Below are 26,609 nucleotides of genomic sequence, written 5' to 3'. Positions count from 1 at the left end.
AAGATTGAATATGAACATGAAAATGGGTAAGAGTATGAGATTCTAAGGAAATTCCTCGTGGTTAGTTTGAGAATACTAGTTGATTGAGAATTAAATAAAGTTGTGATGTTGGTTGTATTGTTGATAAAAACTAAATCTCTGGTGGTACAGCAGAAGCTGTGGGGACTAGATAATTGCATGGAGTGGCAGCATGCACATACTTTAGGTAGGTGCATCGCACCTTGCCTTTTTAAATTGTGTAAACTTATTGATAAATTTTAAAATTTATTGTTTTATTGCTTCGATAATAGTGGAATGAATAGGAGTACCTTGCGTGCTTTGATGTGTATCGACTAGTTATAATAAAATTAAAATGGATATGAGTACCTTACGTACATTGATATGTATCAAACTTGTGATGATATTATTGGAATGAATAAGAGTACCTTGCGTACAATGATATACCTCCAATAGTTAGGATAATGCTTGAATGAATATGAGTACCTTACTTGCATTGTTATACATCAAATTAATTATATTATTATTAGGATGGATGCAATTACCTTACATTAATAGGTATGGAATTAACCATGATAACTATAGAATAGACGTAATTATCTTACATACCTCAGTGTGAATTAGGTATATAATGACTTAGAGATTGAAGAAGAAATGATAGATAATTGGTTATCATAGTGTTAGTGGTTAAAGATACATTATAATGATACTTAGCACCATGATGAGGGTGGCTAAAGGTATAAATTGATACTTGGCACTATGATGAGGGTGACCAAGGTTATGTGAATGATGTTTAGTGACTATAGTGTTGATAATTAAGAATGTGTGCGAATGATACTTGACAACCATGGTTACAATGCATAAGATGTTAATAAGAAAAACAAAAGGGGATTAGTACGAATGGAAGATTCAGATGACATTAATTAGCTATCCAATTTTTTATTGCTTATGGTATCAATGGAGTTTCAATGTCACCGGCATTTCAAATGACATTGATTAGCTATCCAGGTTTGGATAGATAATGGTATCAATGGGGTTCCATTGGTACCGGCATTTCAAATGACATTGATTAACTATCCAGGTTTGGATAGCTAATGGTATCGATGAGGTTTCATCGATGCCGACATTTGTTTAATTGATTAATCGATTCTAAGCAACTAGGTGACTAATGATGTTAGTAAAGATTGGCAAGGTTACTCCTGGTTAAGTGAAAAGGATAAGTTGATTAACTATTCCGGGTCAAGAATAATTAACCGGGTTAAGAATAGTTAATAATATCAACGGATCACATCGGTATCAGCAATCATTTCTAATGTGATTAGCTACTCCAGGTAAGAAGGATAATGATGTCAAGGGTTCTTGACATCGACAACTTTGATGGTAAACCAAATATGAATAAGATTTGATTAACTATTATGGGGAAAGAATAGTTAATGATACCAATCGGTTATATTGATATCGGCACATGAATGTAATTGATTAGTCTAACCCAGCATTGGGAGACTAATGATACTAATGAGATTCATTAGTATCGACAATTACCTCCCAAGAAATGAGAGGGAAAATATTGATTAGTTATTCCAAAAAAATAACATAAGCTAATGATACCAAGAAAAGAATATCTTGGTATCAAATAAGAATTGATTTATAAGAAGATGGTGTTAAAAAATCGTTGAGTTGTGTTGAGATTTCCAAAATGAAATTATTCTCGACAAATAGGATAGGATATTTGATGGATATTGGTAATAGATGGAAAATGTATGTTGTAAAAGAGGTTTATGCCTAATTTTATGTATCAAAAGAAATTTCATGGAGATTATAACATGTCATTGTTATTGTTTGTTACTATTTTTTTATATTTATGTGTACATATTAATTTCTATTTTTACGTCCATCAAGGTCTCGTCAAGAATGATATTGGTTTAGTTACATTTTGCCTTTGACAATGTAATTATTTGTAAATTAAGAGATTTATCTCCTAAAACTTGAAATGTAATATTAATACGTAAATTTGAATGTATAACTTTAATATAATGTTTGTAACTCTAAGTATCCATTTAACCATATATATTTATAGTTGAAATCAAATCTTTCACTTGAATTATATTATATGAAATTCTCTCCCTAAAAAGGAAAGTTTTTTTTTTTTTTTGTATAGAATAAAAAGAAAAGTCTTCAAAGGAGTAATAATTAATTGAATTAAGGACCCTCTCTCTCACTTGCAAGGATCAAACTAGAGCTAGCATCTAATAGTAACTTGCGTATGACTATCCTAATGATATTATCCATAAAAGCTAATAGAAATTCTTTACTTTAAATTTGATTTGCCAAAAAAGGCCAAAGCTAAAAAATATTCAAACTAAAAGGGTTCCTGTATTTCAAATTTGATCTACTTTTATTTTTTTTTCTTATATTAACATATAAGGCTAAAGGCTTGATGAATGGATTAGCAAAAATAAAATATCAACATATATATAACATATTTATAGCAAAATGAAATCAACCTTTCAAATCAAACATGAAATTTATAATAATAATAATAATAATAATAATATAATAAGTTGCAACTTGAGTAGAATAACTTCATCCTGGATCGAAGTACACTAAACAAGACAAAATAAACAGTTGTATCTAGATTTGTAGATACATAGATAAATAGAGAGAGAGAGATAAATTATTGTGTTTTAGAATAGTTCATTAAAATATTTGGATTAATATTTATTTCATGGTCAAGATTCTTGTGTAATATTTTATATATTGTTAAAAAGTCTACACTCTATTTTGCATTAACTAGGGAATTCATAAGAATTTTATTTCTCATAGACTAAACAATTGAATAATTAACATATACAAAAATGTCTTGAATTTTCACTATAGCAATGAATAGTGAAATGCTATGGTCTTTTTAATTTAATCCTTAATTTTTTTTTAAGTTCAAACCTTTTTTATTTTTTGCAATTTTATCATTCAATGTTGGGTTTAATGGATATTGGACTTCGTAATTTGGTTTAATTTACTTCTTCTAGTCTCATTACCCAAGTTTGGTAGATTTAATATAGGTTGATTCGAGTCATTTTTTTGTATTTTTTAGTTGATTTTCATTTTAGCTTCATCCTTTAATGTTAGGTTGATTGAGAATTGGGTTTCATATTCATTTATTTTTCACTATGAAATTATCATGGTTTCATGACTTAGATCGCAAGTTTTACATGTTAGCCAAGTTAACTTAGGTTTTTTTTTATCCTTTTTTTTAATTGAATATTTTTTTTCAATTTCATCCTCCAACATTGGGTTTATTAAGAATTTGATTTCATAATATTGTTTTTTTTTTTTTTATATAGATTTATCCCGGTCTTAAGACTTGAATTTGACAGGTTAACCCGAGTTGACCCGAAATATTTTTTAATTGACTTTTTTTTTTTCACTATATTCCTTCAACATTGGGTTGATTAGGAATTGAGCTTCATAATTTTTTTTATTTATTTTCTATTGATTTATCATAGTCTCATAATTCTAGTCGCGGGTGAGCCCAGTTGCCTTATTGTTTTTTTTTTTTTTTAAATTTCATCATTCAATATTGAGTTAATTGAGAATTAGGCTTCATAATTTTATTTTATTTCATTGCCTTCTTTGAGGTCATCACAACCTCATGACTCGGGTCTCGGATTTAGTCGGTTAACTCGGGTGGTTTTTTGTGTTCTTTTTTAATTGATTTTTTTTTTCAATTTCATCATGCAATATTATTGAGTTGATTGGAAATTAGGCTAATAATTTTTTTTTTCTATAGGGTTATTAAAGTCTGATGACTTAGGTCAAAGACTTGGTAGGTTAACCTAAGTTGATCAGAGTAAATTCAAGTCAATCCAATATATTGTCGTCTTAATATTTTCTTTTAAAAAAACATTATCTTAATTTTTTTAGTCATACTATATTCTTATCACTCGTTTAGGTTGTCTTTGGATCTATAAAGTCGACTAAATCACTCCAACCCCATAGTTTTTTTTTCGCTAGAAAACATGTTAAGTACACCTAGATATTTTTTTTACTTTTAAAAAAATTGATTCGACTCCCAACACAACACAGATAATTATCGTAGTGTTGGCTAAAAGGGAATATTTCTCTTAACATCATAGAAATCCTTTTAGATTTATAGTATTTAGAATTTAACTGGAACTATGAATATACAAATACGCTTAGCCTAGCAAATAATTACATTGAAGATGATTTGATTAAAAGGACTCTAATTTCATCAGTTATTAAGTAATGGGAAGGTCAGTTCTTACTATGAAGTTCGTGGATTTTTGGGCTTTCCAATAAATAAATAAAAAACCATGAGTGATATAATAATAAAATAAAATAAAATAAAAAATAAGAAGAAGAAGAAGAAGAAACGATGGTGTCAAGATCAAATTACGGTGGTGGAAGCTAGCCATGCACTAATAAATCCAACTTTTACAAGAGTACTATTATTAGACCATTACCCTACTTTGATCCACAAACACAAAGAAATTGTATTCTTGTGCATTTGAGCTTTCACATCCGTATCAAATTTTAAGGTAAAAGTTCAAAATGTTAGTTATCAAGATTAAAGTCTTAATTTAATTTTATATATGTATTATTAAGAAGATTTAAAACAAATTATTTTTCTAATTGACTAATAAATTAAAACAACACAATCTTTTTAATAATAAGTATTCGATCTGTATTTACAATTATTTAACCCTACAAAGAGATAGACTTCGATAAAAACTTGCATACAGAAATTGAGTGAGTCTGGTAGGAGAAAATGGAGATTAAATTGAACAAATATTTCACTTTCTTTCTTCATGAACACATAATAATATAATATAAAAACAAAAACAAATAACACAAGAATTAGTAGAAATACACACCTTGTAGTAGAGACAGGAACGAACGGAAGATTCACGATCACTTAGACACCCACAAACCTCTCTATCAATCGATTGCAACCACAAATATAATCCTTAATACTTCACTTTCTTTCTTCCTGGATCATAATTGCAAACATGTATGAACAAATAATAATATAATATAATATAAAGACAATAACAAATAACACAAGAATGAGTAGAAATACACACCTTGTAGTAGGGATTCACGATCACGGAAATATAATGTATGTAGTGTTGCTATAATTATGATCTCTCAAGGTTTTTTTTTTTTTTTTTTTTTTTTGAAAATGATGATTAGGGGAAAAGAACGAAAGGAGCTGAAAAGAAGACAACAATTAATTAAATGAAGAACACTCTCTGGCACTTCCAAGGATGAAACTCGAGCTATATGATTGTCCCTATATCCCACTCAAGGAATATGATTTGCCCATAAAGAAAAGAAAAGAAAAAAGACATTCGTTGCTTTAAATTTGGTCTACTTATGAAGTAAGCTACTGACATCAACATTTGCAGGCTAATGGCTTTAAAGAGACATTCTCATTTCATTTTTTTTTTTTTTTTTTGGGTGCATGCAGGCCAATGGCTTCACGGGTAAGCGAAAACATTACTGCTGCATGTACAATTAAATACAGAGGAAATAAGAAAATTAAAAGCACACAAATTAATTAGACGTCTGCCCCTGTATTATGGAAGTGAAATAATTTTGATCGTTTAACTATTTATATATTATAAATTGTTTGGTAATTTAATTATATTATCGTAATTGTCGATGTATTAATTGTTAATTATAATTATTTCTGTTTACATTGTTTCTATTGGGTTTAAACAAAAATAGTAATATATTTACAGAAAAATTAATTGCTAGTTATTTTACAGTTGCTTACAAAACAAAAGGGTAGGTTTTAGGGTCTTTTTAAGTGAGAGAAAAGAGAGTTCTATTAGTGGTGGTTATAATTAATGGCTATTTTACTCCCTCTTTGCTAAGGACCGGGTATTTTTTTATCAACAAAAAAAATTAAACATATAAAAGTTTTTGATATATTTTTTTATAAAAAAAAAAATCAAGTGTAAATTAAAAAATATATATACACATCTAATTAAATAAATTAAGAACCATCTATTTCAACAAATAATAAAAAAAAAAATTAACAATAACTAAATACAAATCTAGAAAAGTCAAGGGGCGGATGTAGATTAAGATATTTAATCTCGTAATATAGTTCATTTACCTGATTGTGTTTAATGACTCTGATTATTAAAATTAATTTTTTGTTTAATCAAATGATTGTAGAAATAAACATACATAAAATTGATTGTATTAAATTAAATAAAAAAATATATCTTGCAAGGTTGCACTCATTAAAAATATTATCCAAAAAATAAATATTTTTATTCTTAAAAATAAAGATAAATTAGAAAAATCTCTTTAAAAATTAAATACTTACAAAAATACTTAAAAAACAAGAAAATTAAAAAGGCGATTTTAAAAAAAGGCTAAATGAAAAAATTCAAAGAGAAGTATTAATATTTTAAAAAATAACATTAACTACATTTCTAAATAGTCCCAAAATATTTTAAAATAATTCATTGATAATTACTATAAGTAAACACAAACATAACACCCCCAGCTATCAACATTCAAACTTAATTTATAAATGCCACTTCATCAAAACTTTATTAGTTTGTATTAGAATGTGTTTGTTTTTTAGGTAATTTTGTGATTCAAAAAAAAAAATTAAAAAAAGTGTGTGGTTAGCTGTGACTAGTTGGGTTTAGATACGTGTTTAGTAAGTTTATGAGTAGCAAAAAATATGTATAAAATATTTGATGGAAGTGTGGTTGCGGTTGCTTTTCAAAGTGTTTTGTACTTGGAAATGCACCAAAATAATATTTTTTTATTTTAAAAAAATTATTTTTAATATCAGCACATCAAAATAATTTGAAAACACCAAAAAATATATTAATTTGAAGCGATAAAAAAAATTTTAATTTAATTTTTTTCAAAAGCACTTTTAAAACGCAAAAAAAAAATAGGGTTTCACGAAACTCAGTTAAAAAGGTATGTAAAAACTGCTGCATAAAAACTTCATTTTAAACTCAATTTTTTAGTGGACCCCATGATACAAAACATAATTTAGTTTGTTACCAAATACCTTGTTGCGTTTGTTTCACCGCAAACACAAAAGCTAATGAAAAAAAATGCAGCCTTACAAGATAATTTTGTGTTAAGATAACTCTTTTGTATTAAAAAAATGATGTAATTAAAGAAATTTAAAAAATTAATCATGTAAAAATTAATTAATTTTAATTAATTCGGTGTGCAACATGTTTTTTAGAGTGTACTCTTATTTTTTGTTACATGGCAATATTTTTTAAAAACAATTTATATCTTGACATATATGTATCTATTTGATATTGTGTTTTTAAGTGTATTTGAATGTGCTTTAAAAAGTAAATTTATTTTTAAAAAAAATTAAATTAATGTTTTTTCTAATGTTTTCTGAATATTTAAGTTAAAAGTTTACACTTAATCATTATAAATTTTTATGGTGATTAACAAACGATGATTTTATTTTGATTTTTTTCAAGTTCTAATGGAATTTAAATACAATTATATTTAATATTTATTTAAAATCTAAAAACAATATTTTGATATATTTCTAAATAAATTACTTTTTAAAAACATATTAGACATTATCATATGAACGTGTATGTAGTTAATGAAAAAATATCAGTTATTTAGTGCGCATTTAACAAAAACAAGATTTTAAAAAAATTGATGTTTTGTTAGTAAATGAAAAGTAACTCTTAAATCATTTATTTAATAAAAAAATTAATAAACTTAGATTATTTTTTAAATACATGAATTGTTTTAACTAGTTTACACCAAAGAAATCTCCCATGATATAGACAAATAGCCTAAAGATTTTGACATCAAATTAAAGGAGTTGAGTTGATCTATTCAAGGTAGCAAATTCATAATTATAAACGAAAATAAATATTTATATATGTGTCATAATTTACTCATTCCAAGTCCCTAAATTTTTCTTTTCTTTTCAACAAACTCCCTCTTGCTTTGTTACTATTGGCTTCTCTTTTGATATGTTAGTCCCAACAAATTTTATTTTTTTATTTTTCAAATAAAGAGCAACGCTCTCTTTCAACGACAAAACAATTTTAAAAATGCCACAAGAAGTGCCGGCTAAGCCAACGAAGGTTTTAAGAAGTGTTTAATACATCAAAACCTTGATCGAGGCACGGTTAAATGAACTTCAAGATCAACCATCGATCACCAACTGCTGATCACAGCCATTAAATACATCGAATCAAATCCTATCCAACGGGTCCAAGAATGTTCAGCAATGCCGTCCCTGTGAAATGTGTCGTAGAGAATCATCCATCATCACTTGTATTTATAATAACCCGCTCCCGCAGTGCTTATCTCTGGGACCCACATTTCAGGTCCCTACAAGAAACACTGCTCAACAACACTGTCCAGGTCCAGAACAAACCCAATCCCACGCGCCCACGAATTGAAATTACGCTTTTGCCCACATCTTGAGACTTGTGCTCAGTTTGGCTGCACCATTTTTTTTTTTCTTTTGGTTTCTGGCTCGTAGATGATTGTTTTTTATTATGAAAAATCGTTTAAATGAAAATGGAATTATTATTTCTAATTTTTATATTTAATATTGTAGAATGTTATCCTAAATACCGAATTAAAAGGGAATATATGTGGTAATAATTAATTTGAAAGAGAAAAAATGACACTATTTCCAATTCTTTCATGACTATCATCATAATTTCTGAAATGATTCTGAAATGATTTGAGCTTTAGATATCCAAATTCATTTAACTGTAAAGTAATGTGAATAACATGATTTGTATGCTTTACTTGTACAACTTCGTGTATCTTGCATTTAACTTCTGGTATATCATTATATAGTTGTTTTAAGCTATGTTGAAGAATAGATTATTATTTTGTAGTAAAAAGTACTAAATTGTATAAGAGTTGGTTTGATGTAATCCACTCAATTCGAAAAGTTCAAAAATAACCTGGACAACTGTGTGAAAACATAGTTTGACCAAAAAAGATTCAAAACGATATTCTTTGAAAAAGATTAAAATGACAATATAATAGATTAATCTAAGCTAACTTTGCAAATTCATGACCTGGGTCATAAAACAATGCTAACTTCATGTAAAGCAAATGAAAACAAATTATGAAGCTTAATTCCTAGTCCACTTACGGTTAAATGATGGGATTGAAAAATAAATAAATAAGAAAGAGAAAAAAAATACAAGTCGGCCTGCCAAATCCACAACTCTATTAATGAGACTAGGATAACTCCATAAAAAAGTAAATTGAAATAAATTATGAAACATAATTCACAATCAACTCAATATTGAAGGAATAAATTTAAAAAAAGATACAAACAACAACTCAAGTCCACTCGAGTTAACCCACCAAACCCATGATCTGAGTTATGATAGCAGGATAAACTCATATAAAATAAACCAAGAAAACAACTCGAGTCATTCTAGGTTAACTTGGCAAGCTCGCGATCGAGGTCATAAGATTGATATAGCCTTATAGAAAGCATATTGAATAAATTATTAAGCATAATTTACAATAAACTCATTATTAAATGATGAAATTAAATTAAAAAACACAATAAAATAACCTAAGTTTACCCATCATGACTTGGGTTATGAAACTAAAATAATCACATAACATACCATAAAAAATCATGAAATTCAATCTTTAATAAATCAAATATTGAAGGATGAAATTATATATAAAAAAAACATATATTCAAAACATAAATTATACAATATACTCAAAGGGATCATTGCCCCTCCTATTGTTTACCAAGACACAAAGTCTTGTTGATTGGAGTAGTGTAATGGCAGAGCAGCCTTGCATGGAGAGTTGCAAGGACTATAGAGGGAGGATGAGATTATCTTTTTTATTAGGATGAAATGGCATTGAAAGGATGGTTAGGGAGAAAACGGTCGGTGTAAGTTTTGGTGGGGTATGGTGGGGCTGCAGGACCTAGGCTGCTGACACCTAGCGCTGGGTTGCCATACCTTGGGCCTTAGGGCCAGACCCACGCACCTAGCTGCAAACCCCAGGCGAGTGGGTCTGCAAGACCGCGCGCCTAAGGCTACAGACCCGTGCGAGGTGCAAACCCAAGCAAGCAAGTCTGCAGCGTCGCGCGCTTAGGGCTGCAGACCCGTGCTGGGTGCAAACCCAAGTGAGTGGGTCTTCAGCATCACGCTATAGGGTAGCAGGACCCAACGCTATTAGAACCTTCTTGGGTCTAGCTAGCAGTAAAGCCCAATATCATTGGGTCTGGCTGTGCAGCCATCCCTAATGATATTGGATCTGGGATTTTTGTTTTTTTCTCTGATTTAAATTTATTTTTTATACAGTCAGGAGAAAATAAATTGAGGGCACTTTTTTAATGTTGTATAAAAATTAGGTGATGATAAGTATTTTTTTCGTTTCAGGTTAGGATGAATTTTCTTATTAAGCATGTTTGTTTTTGTTTTACAAAAATTGAAGACAAATGCTTTCAATTTTTTTTCTTTTGTCTCATGTAATTTTTTCCATACAGTAAAAAGAAAATAAATTGATGAAAAAAATTTTATATTGTACAAAAGTTGGGTGATCATAAATGTTTTTTCCTTTTGAGGTTGTGTTGAATTTCCTTGTTAAAGTATGGTTGTTTTTAACTTTTAAAAATTCTTTGAAAAAATTTTAAAATTTTTTAATTTTGTTCTCTAATATTGTCCTATTAAAGTTGATGGAGTTTTCAATAAATTTTTTTATTTTTTTTCTTCACTTCAAATTATATTTTTTTAATTCATATTAAGATGTTTTGTATTATTTTAATGTGATTATATAAAGAAATAAAAAAATATTATCTCAATATATTTTTAGAAAAATATTTTTAATATAATTCCAATTTTATTTTTTTCCTCTTTAAAGTTTTTTTTTCTTTTCTTTTATTTTTTTCATATTGTAAGGAGAAAATAATTTGATGTGACTATTTTTATATTATACAAAAGTTGGGTAATAATAAAAAAAATTTTACTTCAAGTTGGGTTGAATTTTCTTATTAAAGCATATTTATTTTTGTGTTTCAAAATAGTTTTGAATTATATATATTATTAAATATATAATTAAATTATGTATTGGGTCCTGCCTCCAGCAGGAACCATTAGAGTTGGGTCCTGTTGTGAGCAGGACCCAAAATAGCTTCGGATCCTGCCAGAAGCAGGACCTAAAAGGGATTTGAGTTGGCGGGGCACAGGACCCAAAATTGCTTTGGGTCCCGTCGACTGCATGATCGAAAATAGCTTTAGGCCCTGCCAGTTGCAGGATCCAAAATCGCTTTGGGTCCATCTAGGCGCAAAACCCAAAATCAATTTGGATTCTACTCTTGGGTCTAGCATTATGACTAAATTAATGGGTCCAGGTTCAGGATCCAATTCTTTTGGGTCTTGGCCCTGGACTCATTAATATTGGGTCCTGCAGATCTAGTGGAGGATCCATTTAAAGTGTCCAGCATGAGGACCTAGGAGAATTAGGTCCTCACGTAGGACCCATTATCCTTGTGTCCGGCGGAGGATCCATTTATGTGGTCCAACATCAATACCCAAGAGAATTAGGTCTTAAGGTAGGATCCATTAGCCTTGGGTCCTGACGTAGGATCCAAGGCTCTTAGGTCTTATGTTTCTAAATATTATTATTTATGTTATAAATATTATTATTTTTATTATAATTAAAAGTATTATTATCAAAAATGAATTTGTATTTCTTTTATAAATACTATTATTTTTATTATAATTAATATTATTAAATAAAATAATTAATAAATTTGAAAAAACAATTATTATCAATATTGAAAAAACAACCTTGGATTTGATTTGAAGGATACAATTAAAAATTATTATTGTTATTATTATCATTAATAAACTTTTATAAATACTATTATTACTATTGAAGAAAAACCATATTTTTTTAAAAGATTAAAAAATATAAGAATTTGGACAGATAAGTTAAATATTATTATTTATATTAAAAATATTATTGTTGGATCTGGCATTGCAACTAGACTCGTGTTCTTGGGTCCGAGATTGCAGTCAGACGCAAACACTTCTAGTCTTATATTTTTTTAATATTTTTTTATAAAAATAAAAAGTTGGTCCCCGGCGTAGCGCGGGCCATCTAACAAGTCTATAAATATACAAAAATAAAACTCATGTTAAACATGATTTCAACATAATTATAATAAAATAATTCAAACTTTCATATGATATAACACCGAAGTACTAAGTACTAGAATGCATAGCAGCAACAACAACAACAACTATGCTTAAATTAAAATAAATAAGGGTTCTTACTTGTTGAATGCACTTTAAAGTAATGAAACTTTTGTTGTCGTCAATGATAAATCATTTGAATTTATTACTTCTTATTTGTGCAACTAAGATGTTTGTAATATGTTTCCTAAAATTTTAACAATAACATCTTAGTTTAGATACAGTTTTAAACAGGGTCTTTAAACTAAAAATTATGCAACTCAAATATTTCTCAACAAAATGAACTTAAGCTCTAGATTTTAGAAAGAAAAAAAAAAACAAAGCATAAAAAAAGAATAAAACACTAAAATATGAGGTGAGAAAGAGTGTATAAAAAATCTGAAAAACATTCTTCAAATTCTTCATTCACCTTTATTTTTTATAGTGAATTTGAAAAGTTAAAATATTAAAGAAATAATTTTCACAATTCAACCTTTGATTAGCTACTATAAATCAAGAATTAAATATAAACATGGTGGACATAAATTTTAATTTTTTTAGCTAAAAAATGTTCAGATTCAAATTTGTATAAAATGCTTATGGAAAAGACTATCAACATTCTTGGCTGGACTTGAAAAAATAATGGGTTAAAAGAAACAATTCTTCATGGACTAAACCAAGTTTAAGTTTTATGGATAAAAAATAATCTTTTGTGGCCTAAATTATTAGTTTGAAGCCCAAGCCTGGCCGGCGTGCGGGTCAAACATGTAATCAAGATTTGGCAGCATTAAAAGATATATGATTTGGCTTTTAAGCAACGGATGAGTAACATGCAAAAAACTTATTTAAACTGTCTTGAATTTCATATAAAAATTAAATTGTAAAATGTAAAGGGACATCAATCCAATATAAGCATTGTTTGAGCAACTCAAAACAAAAGGTGGCATGATGAACAAAAAGAGTATGAAAGCCCAAGTTTTGAGTGAAAAGTGAAGTCCCAACAATTATTAATAACTAAAGAGTAACAAAAGCTTGTCAACTCCTTGTTATTGCAAAAACCTGAATAACTTAATTAAGTGTTTGCAAAAACATTTCATGTATCCATGTATTTATTTGGATTTAATGTATAAAATGAATATGATACATATTTCAAACACTCACCTTAGAAGGTAATTTTTCCCTAAGAGAGAACAACCTAAGAGCACCTAAAGCCTTTAAATGTTTTTGGACAAGCATTGGCCAAATAGTTTCTTCCACCAGATTCTTCAAACACACACATATAGAAAGAAAAAAAAAACTCCTACATGTAAATCCAAAACTTTATGCATACATCTAATTAAATAGTCAAGCGAGAAATAAAGATCAAGATATCTAATATTATATCATGGGTAATTTACCTGGTCATATTTAATAAAATTTCCTTGCCAAAATAAATTTGTAATAGAAAAACACATAAAATTTGTAATATAAATCTACACACACATAAAATTTATTGAACAATAATAATAAAAAAAAAAACAATGCAAGGCTGCACATATGATAAAATCTTATAAAAAATCAATATTAAAAAAATTAATGTATATAAAATTAAGAAAAAACCACAGATGAATCATATACCTAAACATAAACTAAAACTTTATTTGAAAAAAATATACACATATAATGCATCATAACTTAAACATATATATATATATATATATATATATATATATATATATATATATATATATATATAACCAGGTAAAGCACTTACGGGTCTGGTAAACTAGGCATTTGGATCTAGCAAACATGTTTGACACACTTTAACTTGGGTTTAGAAAACATGCCAGACCCACATTACTTTACTACACTCATGTTATTTTGGACTTGACTGACCGCCAAATCCACACATTTTAGACTTAGCTGGTGCTAAGTACAAGCGCCTTGTATTTGGCAAACAGGCTTAACTCACGTTTACTTGGGTCTGTCAATCATGTCTGACCCATGTTTACTTAAGTCTGACAAACATATCAGTCCCACATTGCTTTGGACTTGGCTAACCACCATGTCCATGCATTTTAGACTTGGTTGGTGCCGCATCCAAGCACCTAAGGTCTAACAAATATGTTAGAGCCATTTCTTATTTCGTCCTTATTCCTTTTATAGAAGTTTTGTTTTGTTTTTTTTTTCAATTTTGTCATTCAATTATAATTTCTTCTGTGTTTTATTTTTTATTTTAGTCCTTATTCTTTTAATTTCTTATTTTTTATTTCTTTTTAGTTTTTTAATCCTCCTAAATCCGTCGCTATTTTTTATTGGTGTTTCAGAATCCATTGTTTTTGCATCAAAGACGTGATAGAAATCCCGTATCTAGTAGTTCCTTGGTCAAATCGCCAACCACCTGAAAGAGAGAAGAAGATGAAACCCATACAAACTAACCCGCAGTGAAGTAGATCCAAAGAAGGATAAGGGAGAGAAGCATATCTTAAAAAAAAAAAAATTAAAACCAATTGCCATTTGTGCGTTTTCTTGTATTTACAGGTGACGGGGATTGACACGACCAAAAGATTGATGTCTTTCTTCCAAGTGCAGGAGTGTCGAAGTAATAAAATAACCCAGCAAGACCGGGGTCGAACCACATGAAGGTTAATTGTATAAATTATAGACAACAATATTACAACAACAATAATAACAACAATAGTAATAGTAATAATAATAATTATTATAATTATAATAATAAAGAAGAAGTTGATGAGAACTTTGAGATGAAAGATTAATGTAAGGATTAAACAATGATAAAAACAAATGTCAAGGTTAGAGGATCCACTAATGATATTTCAAACAAGTATAGTATAAACTCTTATTACTCAACTGGAAACCACATACAAAAGAGGTTCCAATCGGATGATTTGTCATTAATAGCTCATTATAAATTATTAATATGATCATATTAATTATCTTATTTAAGTAACACCAAACTTTTAAATATTATCAGGAATTCATGATGCTAACTTATGTTAACAACAAATCAAGTTCCTTTCATAGCACAAATGTAGGTAATACCATACGGCTGGGCTATAAGAGTGCCAAGTATTTGTTGTACCAAGTGTTATACAAGCATTTGTGATAGACCTGCATTTAAGATGAACATTTACCATATATTAAGGCATTTTATAGTATCAGACTTGTTATTATAAAACATGCTTTAGTTAAGAAGTTATTGATACTTCAAGTGCAAAATGATGATATAAAACCTTGATAAATATGCACTTTTAAGTACTAATCAGGGATCCTCACCGCCAACAGGGAAGGGAAGAGAAGAAGAAAGCAGGTCAGACTCCCCTATTTCCCCGGTTATCTAGCGGCGGCGTATGGGTTTGGTGGTGGCGCCTGGAGGAGACATAACGCCACTGTTCTTGCAGTTCCAGAAGGCCTTCCCTGTAATTCCTAGAGTTTTAGGGGCTATTTTGTAAATTTTAAATTGTTTAATGTAATTTTTGTTTAGTTTTGAATTTGTAGTGTGGATGTAAAAAAAAAAAGAAAAGAAAAATATAGTGAAAATGAATGTGTTGTTTGTATTTTTTTATGGATGTTTTTTTTTATGATAAAATTGCAAAGAATAATGAAGAATTTAATATTTTGATTTGCTCACAGTTAAGGATTATAAACTTACATGTAAGTCGTATTTCTAATATCCGATGAAATAATAAAATTGTTAAAACTTCTTTATGACATCAAAGCCATGAAGTAGTTTACCTTAGGTAGGGTGTGTTAGGGGTGCTAATATCTTTCCTAACCATAACCAGTTCCTTACCTGTGAATCTCTGACAAAACTAATATATCCGAGTTTTCTAGTAACCCTCAATGAAATACTAAGTGGTAACTCCCAACGAATCAAGCAAATGAGCAAAAATTGCCAACCAACGCCGCGCGTGTTACGTGCGATAGAAACGACGAAAACACTATACATGTAGCCTTGTTTTTGTTGAAACCCAAGGGTAATTTTGTATATGAACTATTTCAATAAAAGAAAAAACCGAAGAAGCTCCTTAACACATGTATATTTCCCCCTTCATGAGCATGGTTGTATCTTCATTGTTTATTTTTTTTTTGAAAAGACAAAAGAAGCCCCCAACCCAAATGTTAAAATTTTGTGTTTTGAATGTCAAATCAATATCCATACTATAGCCCAAAAAACCTGAATGAATCATTTTATCTTTAATCATTCTTTCAATGTCAAATGTATCTCATGGAAAAAACAATCCTACCCCTAATTGCTTGTTTATTAAGTTTATTTGGCAAGGACAATTATGTCATTACACTACTTTAATCTACAATAATTTGTGTCAGGGTGAATAGTGAAAGAGTGAACAATCATACACCTCTCTTTTAGTATTTGTTGTAATACTACGTGTATATATAAGTCTTGTTGTGATATGATGAACAAGTTAATTTGGATTCATAAAAGTAAAAGGAACTTCAGTATAAAATATTGCATTACTATTATTGACTTGGTTTTGCTACCTGGCATCTCTCTTATGCACTCTTATATGTGAAAAGGATTTGTTCCACCTAAAATAGAAGCATTTGTGTTGCTAGTGATACTTAGAAAAATTAGATACCAAATACTCAAGAGGCATTATCCAAATAATTGTAAGATTTATACCTTTTATGAATTTCTATAGCTAAAATAGTGTCTTATCTATGGGTTGGTGGGGGGGGGGGGTGTGACTCCTATTAGAGGAATATAACATGTTTTGGATCATGTAGCTACCTAAGAACAACAATGTACTTAATGATGTTGCCTTTAATGGGATAATCCTTTTCCTTTGATTCTTCACAAGATAGCTAATCAAGGTAAGTATTAATAATCATTTTTTATACACCAAGAATGATCTTTTGCAAATCTAAGATGGAAGAAAGCTCTGGCCTAATCCACCTAGAAGCCAACTACCTACTACAACAAGTGTAATATATATGAATCATCTCTAAAAAGTTAGGAATTTCAACAATTAGTGGCGCATTCAAAGACCATTAGGCTAAGTTCTTATGCTCTTTTCTAATTCCTAAAAGAATCAATGAGTCAAAACAAGGTGGAGGTGCTTGAAATAAAAAAAGGTCATGATCATCATTGTAAGATCAAATCGTTTGTCTTCTAAAAGAATTGTTTTGTAGATGCTTATGATTTTTAATAATTTTTAACTCCATCATTTGATTTTTAATGTTTCAACATAATTATTAGTTTTTAAAGCTTGTTTGAAGGGGTTGGTAGAGATATTTTTTAAAGTAATTTTTTATTTAAAAACATATTAAAATAATATTTTTTTTTAAATTTGTTTTGACATCAATTCTTCAAAATATAAAAAAATACTAAAAAAATTAATTTAAATCTATTTTTTTTAATTTTCAAAAAACAGGATTAAATCAAAATGCTATGTGATAATAATATATTTTTTAATTTTTTTATATTAACCTATTAAAATATCAAAAAAATACTAAAAAAAATTAATTTAAAATTATTAATTTTTTTCTTTCAAAAACACGATGAAACCAAATGCTATGCAATGCTTTAAAAAAAGCCGTGACCCAATGAGAATTTCTTCGAACCTCGTCACACTTCAATTATATTCTTCTAATTCTTTGTAGTCATCACCTTCTCTCACATCCTTGCAGCGGCTAATGACTTCGTTGATTGTCTAGTAAAGGAAAGTTTTACTCGTGATGTGGATTTTGCATCCTGGTTGGAGCCTTTAACTTCGTATTTATACTAGTCATTGTTTTTATGTTTAATTATTATCTTTATGTCTAATTATTAACTTTATGTCTAGTTTTATAATTCATATCGAATTTCATAAAAAGAAAGAAGAAGATAGTGTTTGCAATGCAATGAGATTAGTTACTCAAATATGATTTTTTTACTATTTAAATAATATATTTTTTCCTTCTTTAAAGTAATAAATTTTTTTTGTCAAGACTATACCTAATTATAAATAACTATCATAATTATAAAGCAATTAGCTAATTTACAAAAAACAATAATACAAATTTTTACCGTGGATTAAGTCAATCATAATCACTTACTTCTTACAAAATAAATAATATTTATTTATTTTTATTGAGGAAACAATGCACTTTTTGAGTTATAATTGTACAATAATGTAGTGAATAATATAGTTAGTTAAGTTATTAAATAATAAAATAATTTACTATGATATAATAAAATAAATAAAAATATTTAATAATTTATAACTTAAATTTATTATAATTATAATGCCTTCAAATAATCATAGAAATTGTCTATTATATTTAAGATTAGGAGATGCAATTGAACAAATAAAAAAAAGATAGATTGAAAAATGTGGGGATCCCTCCTTCTCATGGTCTCTTTGCTTTTGATGTGAGTTTTGAAGAAAAATGCTATTTATTATCTCTTTTCTAGCTAAGATGTTAGGAGTGCATGACAACTTGAAAATTTTAAAAATTTAAGTGTTAATTTAAGAGATAAACCATGCCATGCACCTATAAAAAACATAAATAAAAGTATTTGAAATTGTGGTTATAATTGTTTTTTAAAATATTTTTTATTTAGAAATATTTTTAAAATAATATTTTTTTTATTTTTTTAAAAAAATATTTTTAACATCAACATATTAAAATATTTTGAAAATATAAAAAATAAATTTAATTTTTTTTTTAAATATTTTTAAAACATAAAAATAAACAGGTATAAGATATATCGTACAATACGTTTTATAAATAAAAACATTTTAATTTTATTTTGTTAGGAAAAAATATTTTACAATGGTATCCCTTTAAAAATTTATAATTCTACTCTTATTAATAATAACACATTTTCTCTCTTAATCAATGTATTTTCTTTTTATAAAAAAAAACTTAAAATAAGAAACCATAAAAATACAAAAAATACACCTTAATAAATTTATTTCAAAACCATTAACGTTCTTTCCATTTTAACAATTTTCCCAAAATCACTTCCCTTTTTTACCCCACCATCCCTCCTCCCAAACAACCGTCACCCCCTAAATCCCCTTCCCTCAACACGTGCATTCAACTCCCCACACCGCGCGTCGAAAAACCTCTCCAAATTCAAAAACGTACATCTCAAAATAGCCCTCTCACTCTCATGATTTTTGATTTAGCAACATTAAATAAATAAATTAAAAAACTTATCGTACTCTCCCCCTCTCTAATCCATACCCTGATTTTGTCATTTCTCCTCCAGCCTCTCTCGCCGGCGAGAGGAACTTAAAAAAGAAGAAGAAAAATATTCAGAGAAATCGCCGCAGTGAAATTGCGTGAGATCTAAAAGAAAGAAAATGTCGGAAGAAGAGAAGTTGTTAAAGGAAGCGAAGAAATTGGCATGGGAAGATCGGTTGTTACACAAGAACTGGAAAGTTAGAAACGAAGCCAATATCGATTTGGCTTCTCTTTGTGATTCCATTTCCGATCCTAAAGACTCCAGACTTCGTGAATTCGGTTAGTTAGGGTTTCTAATAATTTTTTATATAATTTTTAGGTTTCAGATCTGTTATTTGTGTCGCAAATGTGGATTCATTTTGTTGTGGTTTTTTGTTAGCTCCGTTGTTTAGGAAAACGGTTGCGGATTCGAATGCGCCTGTACAGGAGAAAGCGCTCGATGCTTTGATTGCGTTTTTACGTGCTGCTGACGCGGATGCTGGAAGGTGGTGGAATTTGTTTTTATTTTTTTTGCATGCGTTTTTTTTTTTTTTGTGGGTTTTAATTTGTTGTTGTTGTTGTGGTGGTGGTGGTGGTGGTGTGTAGGTATGCGAAAGAAGTGTGTGATGCGATTGTGGCTAAGTGTCTTACTGGTAGGCCAAAGACTGTAGAGAAAGCGCAGGCAGCGTTTATGCTGTGGGTGGAGTTGGAAGCTGTGGATGTTTTTTTGGTGAGTGATTTTATGGTTTTTGGTAAAGAGTGAAAATGCGTGTTGGTCTTGGTTGATTTTTTTTTTAAATGTTTTTGCTATGGTTTAGTGTTGGAATGTTTCTCTTGTTTAATTGTTTTTTGATAATGAATGAATGAATTGTTATAATGTTTACCGAAATTGAACAAATTTTGATATATTTTTTTTAATGCCTGTACTAAAATGGTAGTTGTTTTTTATTGCTATTTTACTGTTTTGTTGACATTCCAGTGTGTAATGTTGGTATTTGATTCTTAATTAGTTGTAGGATTGATAGTAGCTTCGTGTCCATTTAACATATCAGTGTAATAGTTATCACCATTCTTCAGTTGCTCTGGAGATTGTCAGCTAAAAGTCTTCATTTTTATTAGCATTACTAAGTGGATTTTTTTGGAAAATTAACCATGCCAATCTAGTGCTGTAAATTAGGTGCTGGATTTAAATTTAGTTGGTAAATAAATTAGAAATGACTGTGCCTAAATATCCAAAGCGCCCTAAGCATAACAGGATAGGCTTGTTGATTATGTAGAGGCTGACTAAATGGTGTGAGCTTGTATTTTTATGTTTATTCAAAAGCAAATGTGGGAGTTAGCAAAGTCATACCTCAAATTTGTACTGCCACACTTCACAGAGCCAAACCCAACTAGATTGTCACCGAGGGCTTGTTGTTGGTGTTCTGAAATAACAGAAGATATGATTTTTATTCTAGGATGCCCACTGTGGGAAAAAGTTGTGCTTCTACAACTCTCTCAATGTAGTGCTTGCATCCACTTTAAGAATTGTCTAAAGGCACAACGGAAGTTATTTATGCAATCTACTCTAGTACATCATATGGACATAATTGAGAAAAAGAGCAAAAAATGATCAATGCAGTGCATCACTTAGAGGGTATAACGGAGCTGTTTCAGGCTCACCTTTCCTCTTCCATTTCTAGTTGGGCTTCCTTTGACAACACTGACCTTTGTCTACTGTAGCACCTCAAAATTTTGGAGGTTGGTGATGTGGCTTGTCAAGGATTGGGCGTGGTGCCTTTTATTAATTGGTTCACCTTTTTCTAGTTTAGGTATGCTCTGTCCTTTAGGATCATTTACATGAGGTGATTTGCATTTCTACTTGCATCAATATTCATCTCATCTTACCTTTAGTTGTATACGCTCATGTACTCAAGAAACAGAAATGAAAATTGAAGTTCTTTGATGGTAAATTGGGTCTGTACTACATGAACTTTCTTGTGCTACCTGATCTTTTAATTATTAGTTTTATCGATGAAACTTTCTTAAGTAATAATTTAAAATCGTAACTTGCCTCTGCTCTCTAGTATTTGAATCTCCATATAGTAGGACAAAAATTAATTTATGTCCCACAAAGGCTGTGTGGTACATCAGTGAGCCTTAATTTATTGAAATTAAGAATCTTTCTTGTATGATCGTGCTCTGGTTGGGAAAAATCAACTGCAAGCTTTGTAATCTCATAGTAGTAGTTAGAATTTGTAGAACTTGCACAAGTAGGTAGGCTTTAAGATTCTTTGAATAGACTTGATTACTCTTGGAAAGTGGCACAAAGTTGGACAGTCACTTTTACTGTATATTAAAATCCCTGATATTGAGTGTCTCTGACTGTCCTGTACACTCTGGTATTTTGGAATGTGAATCAGCGCTTGTAGCCTTTCTTTTGTTTTGCTTCAGGATTTTGTAACAAGCAGCAGTTTTCTGTCTCTGTCTTCTCTCTCTTTTGTTTTCCATTGTCTTCTATGTTCTTTTTACTTCCTTCCTTCTTGCATTCCATAAAATTTGCCATCTATGTTTGTTTAGCTTAGTTTCTAGCTGTTGCTTGTTGTGGAGGCCTTTTGCTCACCAAAGGCTAAGAAATTCTAGCATGAATAAACCTGATTATTTTTTTTCTGAAGATAGTTAATTGTTTGGTGATTGTAGGATGCAATGGAGAAAGCAATTAAGAACAAAGTTGCCAAAGCTGTGGTGCCCGCTATAGACGTTATGTTTCAAGCCTTAAGGTTTGTAAGCAATATTTCTTTGTTGTAAAGTAATGATTCTTTTATTTGTCTAAGTGTCCCTGTTGTTTTGTTCTATTTGCTAACAGTGATTTTGGAGCCAAAGTTGTCCCCCCAAAGAGGATTTTAAAGATGCTTCCAGAATTGTTTGACCATCAGGATCAAAATGTCCGTGCATCATCTAAAGGACTAACTCTTGAGCTTTGTCGGTGGATTGGAAAAGATCCTGTGAAATCAATTCTCTTTGAGAAGATGCGAGATACCATGGTACAACAAATTTATTCATTAATTTGCATGACATTGTCACTGTCATTTTACCTATACATTATAATGGACATTTTTTCCCTTTGTTCCCCCATGTTCCTGCTTGAAGAAAAAAGAGTTGGAGGCTGAGCTTGTTAATGTTACAGGGACAGCTAAGCCATCCCGCAAGATTAGGTAAATCTAGACGAGCCTTTTTCTACTCTTTCATGCATTTTACTAGAGGTGCTGTAGTTCTCCTGAGATGTTTCCTTAGGCTTTGATCTTGCATTCTTCCAACATTACCATGCTTTGAATTGATCATATGTTTTAAGTTTCTTTATCGTAATTTACAACATTGGTTTGAAGCTTGTTGTAATGTTTATTGATGTACATGATTGGTTTGAAATTATAATTTTAAGGTTGTAATGTTACAATTGTTAAATCTGTCTCCTTTTTCTCAATGATTAATTTGTTACTTATCATTATCAATAGCTTGGGTTGGTGCTGGTGTTGTTTTATTTATAAACCTTTGCAAGTTTGTTATTCTAGATCCGCTGCTAGGCAATGCACAGTTTCCCTTCCTTTATCAATTAGTTTAAAAAATAGGATATTTATCTGTTGGAAGTCCATTCTGTTATGCTTTGGTTGGAATGTAGAGTTAACATGCTTATGTGATCAGATCTGAGCAAGACCAGGAGCCAGAGCCAGAAGGGGTATCAGAAGTTGTGGGTTCTGGTCCATCTGAAGAAGTTGCTGCTGAGGGTATGTTATTTAACATCTCCCATAGTATTTTAACCATTCATTCTCAATTGACTAATATGCCATTACTGGTATGTGTACCGACTGTCAGCTCCTCAAGAAATAGATGAGTATGACCTTGTAGACCCGGTTGATATTTTGGGTCCTTTGGAGAAGGCTGGATTTTGGGATGGAGTGGTCAGTGCTCCTGCTTCTTTATTTCATGTTTTTAGTGTTTCTGGATTTATCTTACTTCTTCTTATTTCATCTTCTAAATATTCAAGTTTTGTTGGTTACTATTTTTTAACATCTTGCGTCCACCTCTTAGAAAGCCACCAAATGGTCAGAAAGAAAGGAGGCTGTTGCAGAGCTGACGAAGCTTGCATCCACAAAGAGGATAGCACCTGGTGATTTCTCTGAAGTTTGTCGGACTTTGAAGAAGGTAATTTTTTTTCCTTAAAGTTGGAACAGCCATTTTAAATTACCTATAATCATCTCCCTTTTTAATGTTATTATATTTTTTGCTAGAATTTCTGTGTTCCTTTCCATTATTTTTTTGTTTTTGCTTTCTTTATCTCCTTTTCTGGTAAATGAGGTTATTTTTGTTAAAAAAAAAACAAATTTAATTGGGTGACAAATAGTTGACTTTGATTCTGGTGAAGTACATTTGTTTGGTCAATTTGTGGAAGAGATGAGAACCTACATAACCCAAATATAATTAGGAAAATTATTTTTGAAATTTGGTGCCAAGTCAAATACTTGTCATTAGCCTTACATGCAAGGTTATTATAAGGTTACATAATTTGGCTGTTGAAAACCTTATACTCGTGCTTTTCTCTCTTTTCTGTATTATTTATGCTGCTGGTTTATTGTGTCCATGGTGACTTTTATGATGATGCTTTCTTATCCTTCTTGAAGTTTCTGTGATCTATGCTTCACTATGATTTTGCCTGCAGCTTATTACAGATGTGAACATCGCTGTTGCAGTTGAAGCCATACAAGCTATTGGCAACCTTGCACGTGGTCTAAGAACCCATTTTTCTGGGAGCTCTCGGTTCTTATTACCTGTATTGCTTGTAAGACCCATATACACTTTGATGATGACACAAATGCTCACACAATAATGCTTTTCAAACCTTGGCTACCCGAGTGTGTTGAACTGGTCCACATGTTCGACTTGTGTGATAAATGAGTTTTTAATTTTTAATACTACCTGTCTAACTCTGACAAAAGTGCTGTTTCTATGGTTTCTCTTAATAGGAAAAATTGAAAGAGAAAAAACCTACACTCACCGAGGCACTTGCTCAAACTCTGCAAGCGATGCATAAGGCTGGATGCTTAAATCTTGCTGATATCATTGAAGGCAAGTTCGCCATTCATTCCAACTACTTTCATATTCTGATAAACTCTGTTAAGTTGTTTGAGCCTTAGAGGTTGTACTTTTAGTTTTTTGTATTTGGTTTAACCAATCCCTGCTCTTTGTCATTTAATCCTTTATATTTCTGTTTGTTTTATATTTCTGCTTGTTTTGGATTGGCACCACAAGTTTGTCATCATTGTTTTTAATACATTTCATAACTGATGTAAGCATAGTTAAAACATAATTAGGCTTCTTGGGGAGAAAATCATGCATTTTCGATCTATTTATCTTTTGCGGATTCTTTTCATAATTAGCGTTTCTTTTCCCATATAGTTTTTTCTTTTCATCTATAATGCCCTGATTTCCATTTTTTAGGCATATAGGGTAAATTGTTTGCCACTATTGGCTCATGGTTTATGGGGTTACGTGGTTTTGGTTCTGAATGATTTCTTTTGCTGCAGATGTCAAAACAGCAGTGAAAAATAAAGTTCCTCTAGTGCGCTCATTAACTTTAAACTGGGTGACATTTTGTATTGAAACAAGTAACAAGGCTGTTATTCTGAAGGTGCACAAGGATTATGTCCCTATCTGTATGGAGGTTAGTGCATCCATTGCTCTTACAGTAATGTGTATAATCAAATTCTTCGCATGCTTGTTGCTAGTGTCCATTTCATTTTCAACGCATTGCATTTCATATTCAATAGCTGGTGTTTATTTCAGATAACGGAGCTTTTCTCTTTGGTCTATTATAAGATTTTGAAGGAGAATTAGAAATCAATCTTTACATTGTGAATTGGAACTGGCCTATGGTCCTGACTATTCATGGATCATCATCTATTAAATTTTTTTTGTTATGATGCATGGAGCTATAAGATATGCAGCTGTTGGAATGCACAGATTTTGCTTATCTGCTGCCACTTTTCCTTTTTAGTTTCGAATTAAGTGATTGTATTTTGCAGTGCCTCAATGATGGGACTCCTGATGTGAGGGATTCTGCCTTTTCAGTGTTAGCAGCAGTAGCTAAGGTAGTATTTCCATTCAAGAAAAATATTGAAAATTTATTGCTTCACTTTTAGCTACTGCTATTGTAACTCTCAAATTCTTGCTTAGTCGGTTGGCATGAGGCCTTTGGAGCGATCACTGGAGAAACTTGATGATGTGAGAAGAAAGAAGCTGTCTGAAATGATAGCAGTTTCAGGAGATGGTGTGCCTGCTGTGGCATCCTCAGGTGTGCACACCTTTTTTATGTCCATGATGCTATCACAACAATTACTTTAGGGTTATAAAATCTTTAGCTATATTTATTTTTGTATTTAATTTAGTTGATCATGCTTGTTGTGCCATGGCCAGGTCCAGTCCAAGCTGTTCGTGGAAGCATGTCATTGGTAGAGGTGGGCTGTGACTTTTATTTTTTGAAACTTTATGATTCTTGATTTTGTTATTAGATTGTCTTTATCATTTGCAACAGAGTCATTAATTACATTATAACTAGAACTGTCTTGTTTGTACCATTAGAAACTTTGTTGATTAGACTTCTAGAAAAAGCTGTTTTAAGAGGTAGATATGCGCGATGTGCACCATGGAAGAGTGACATTTATTTTGAAATCTCCAGCTGTGGTTAGTCATATAATTTCCTTTAGGGGAAGGGCCTTATGTTTTGACCATGGTCCTTGTTTCTAGGTCACTAAATTCAGTAAGCATGATCCTGCTGCTCTTAATTGAAAGATAAAAGGAAAACATGTATTGGGTTTTTTAATAATATTGTTGTTTTTGGCTGATTTCTAATGTTCCTTGGTAAATTTTTTTCATTCCAATGGTTTCTTTATTATAAAAATAGCTGACTTATCCACCTTTCTGCTATATTTCTAGTGGTTTATTTCTTAATTTCTCTTGTGTGTTAGTCTCAATTCCCTGAGTGTGTTTTCTATGCACCTCACTTCGATATTTCTCTAAGGGTTGGCCTTTTCAGTTTCACATCAAAATCATGATCTTAAGAAAGTTTTTTTGTATAAATTCTTTTGCAACATCAGAAGGCTCATTTGTTAAAAAGTCCCGGCGGCAAGCATGCTTTCTGGAAGAGGCCTGCACCAGCAGCTGTGAATTTTTTTAAACTTT

At 30.3% G+C, this 26,609-nt stretch overlaps 2 protein-coding genes across 3 annotated transcripts in view; one reads left to right on the top strand and one right to left on the bottom strand.

The window, feature by feature from the left end:
* LOC118059521 (probable disease resistance protein At1g61310) overlaps positions 1-26,609 on the bottom strand; it is a 111,577-nt gene that overhangs the window by 16,482 nt on the left and 68,486 nt on the right.
* LOC118059520 (protein MOR1) lies at positions 19,362-26,461 on the top strand. 2 transcript variants are annotated; one of them, XM_035072404.2, is made up of 16 exons: positions 19,363-19,697; positions 19,798-19,903; positions 20,004-20,127; positions 22,077-22,156; positions 22,243-22,420; positions 22,527-22,591; positions 23,076-23,158; positions 23,247-23,332; positions 23,463-23,576; positions 24,091-24,210; positions 24,395-24,497; positions 24,956-25,092; positions 25,454-25,519; positions 25,605-25,722; positions 25,845-25,885; positions 26,010-26,460. In XM_035072404.2, exons 1-16 carry the CDS (start codon positions 19,538-19,540, stop codon positions 26,019-26,021), a joined length of 1,593 nt encoding a protein of 530 aa, XP_034928295.1. In that variant the 5' UTR covers positions 19,363-19,537; the 3' UTR covers positions 26,022-26,460. The 2 variants fall into 2 exon arrangements, with proteins under 2 accessions (XP_073266781.1, XP_034928295.1); XM_073410680.1 differs by having other exon boundaries at positions 19,362-19,697; positions 25,845-26,461.

The sequence above is a fragment of the Populus alba genome, chromosome 1 (genome assembly GCF_005239225.2).
Source record: "Populus alba chromosome 1, ASM523922v2, whole genome shotgun sequence".
Taxonomy (NCBI): Eukaryota; Viridiplantae; Streptophyta; class Magnoliopsida; order Malpighiales; family Salicaceae; genus Populus; species Populus alba.
This window is presented reverse-complemented; position numbering and strand designations above follow the sequence as displayed.

Excerpts from the sequence above, each read along its gene's own strand:
- LOC118059520 (XM_073410680.1), top strand. The coding sequence starts at position 19,538 with ATGTCGGAAGAAGAGAAGTTGTTAAAGGAAGCGAAGAAATTGGCATGG. Across the intron at positions 22,157-22,242 it reads GTTATGTTTCAAGCCTTAAG|TGATTTTGGAGCCAAAGTTG; the intron begins GTTTGTAAGCAA and ends ATTTGCTAACAG. Across the intron at positions 23,577-24,090 it reads TTTGTCGGACTTTGAAGAAG|CTTATTACAGATGTGAACAT; the intron begins GTAATTTTTTTT and ends TTTTGCCTGCAG.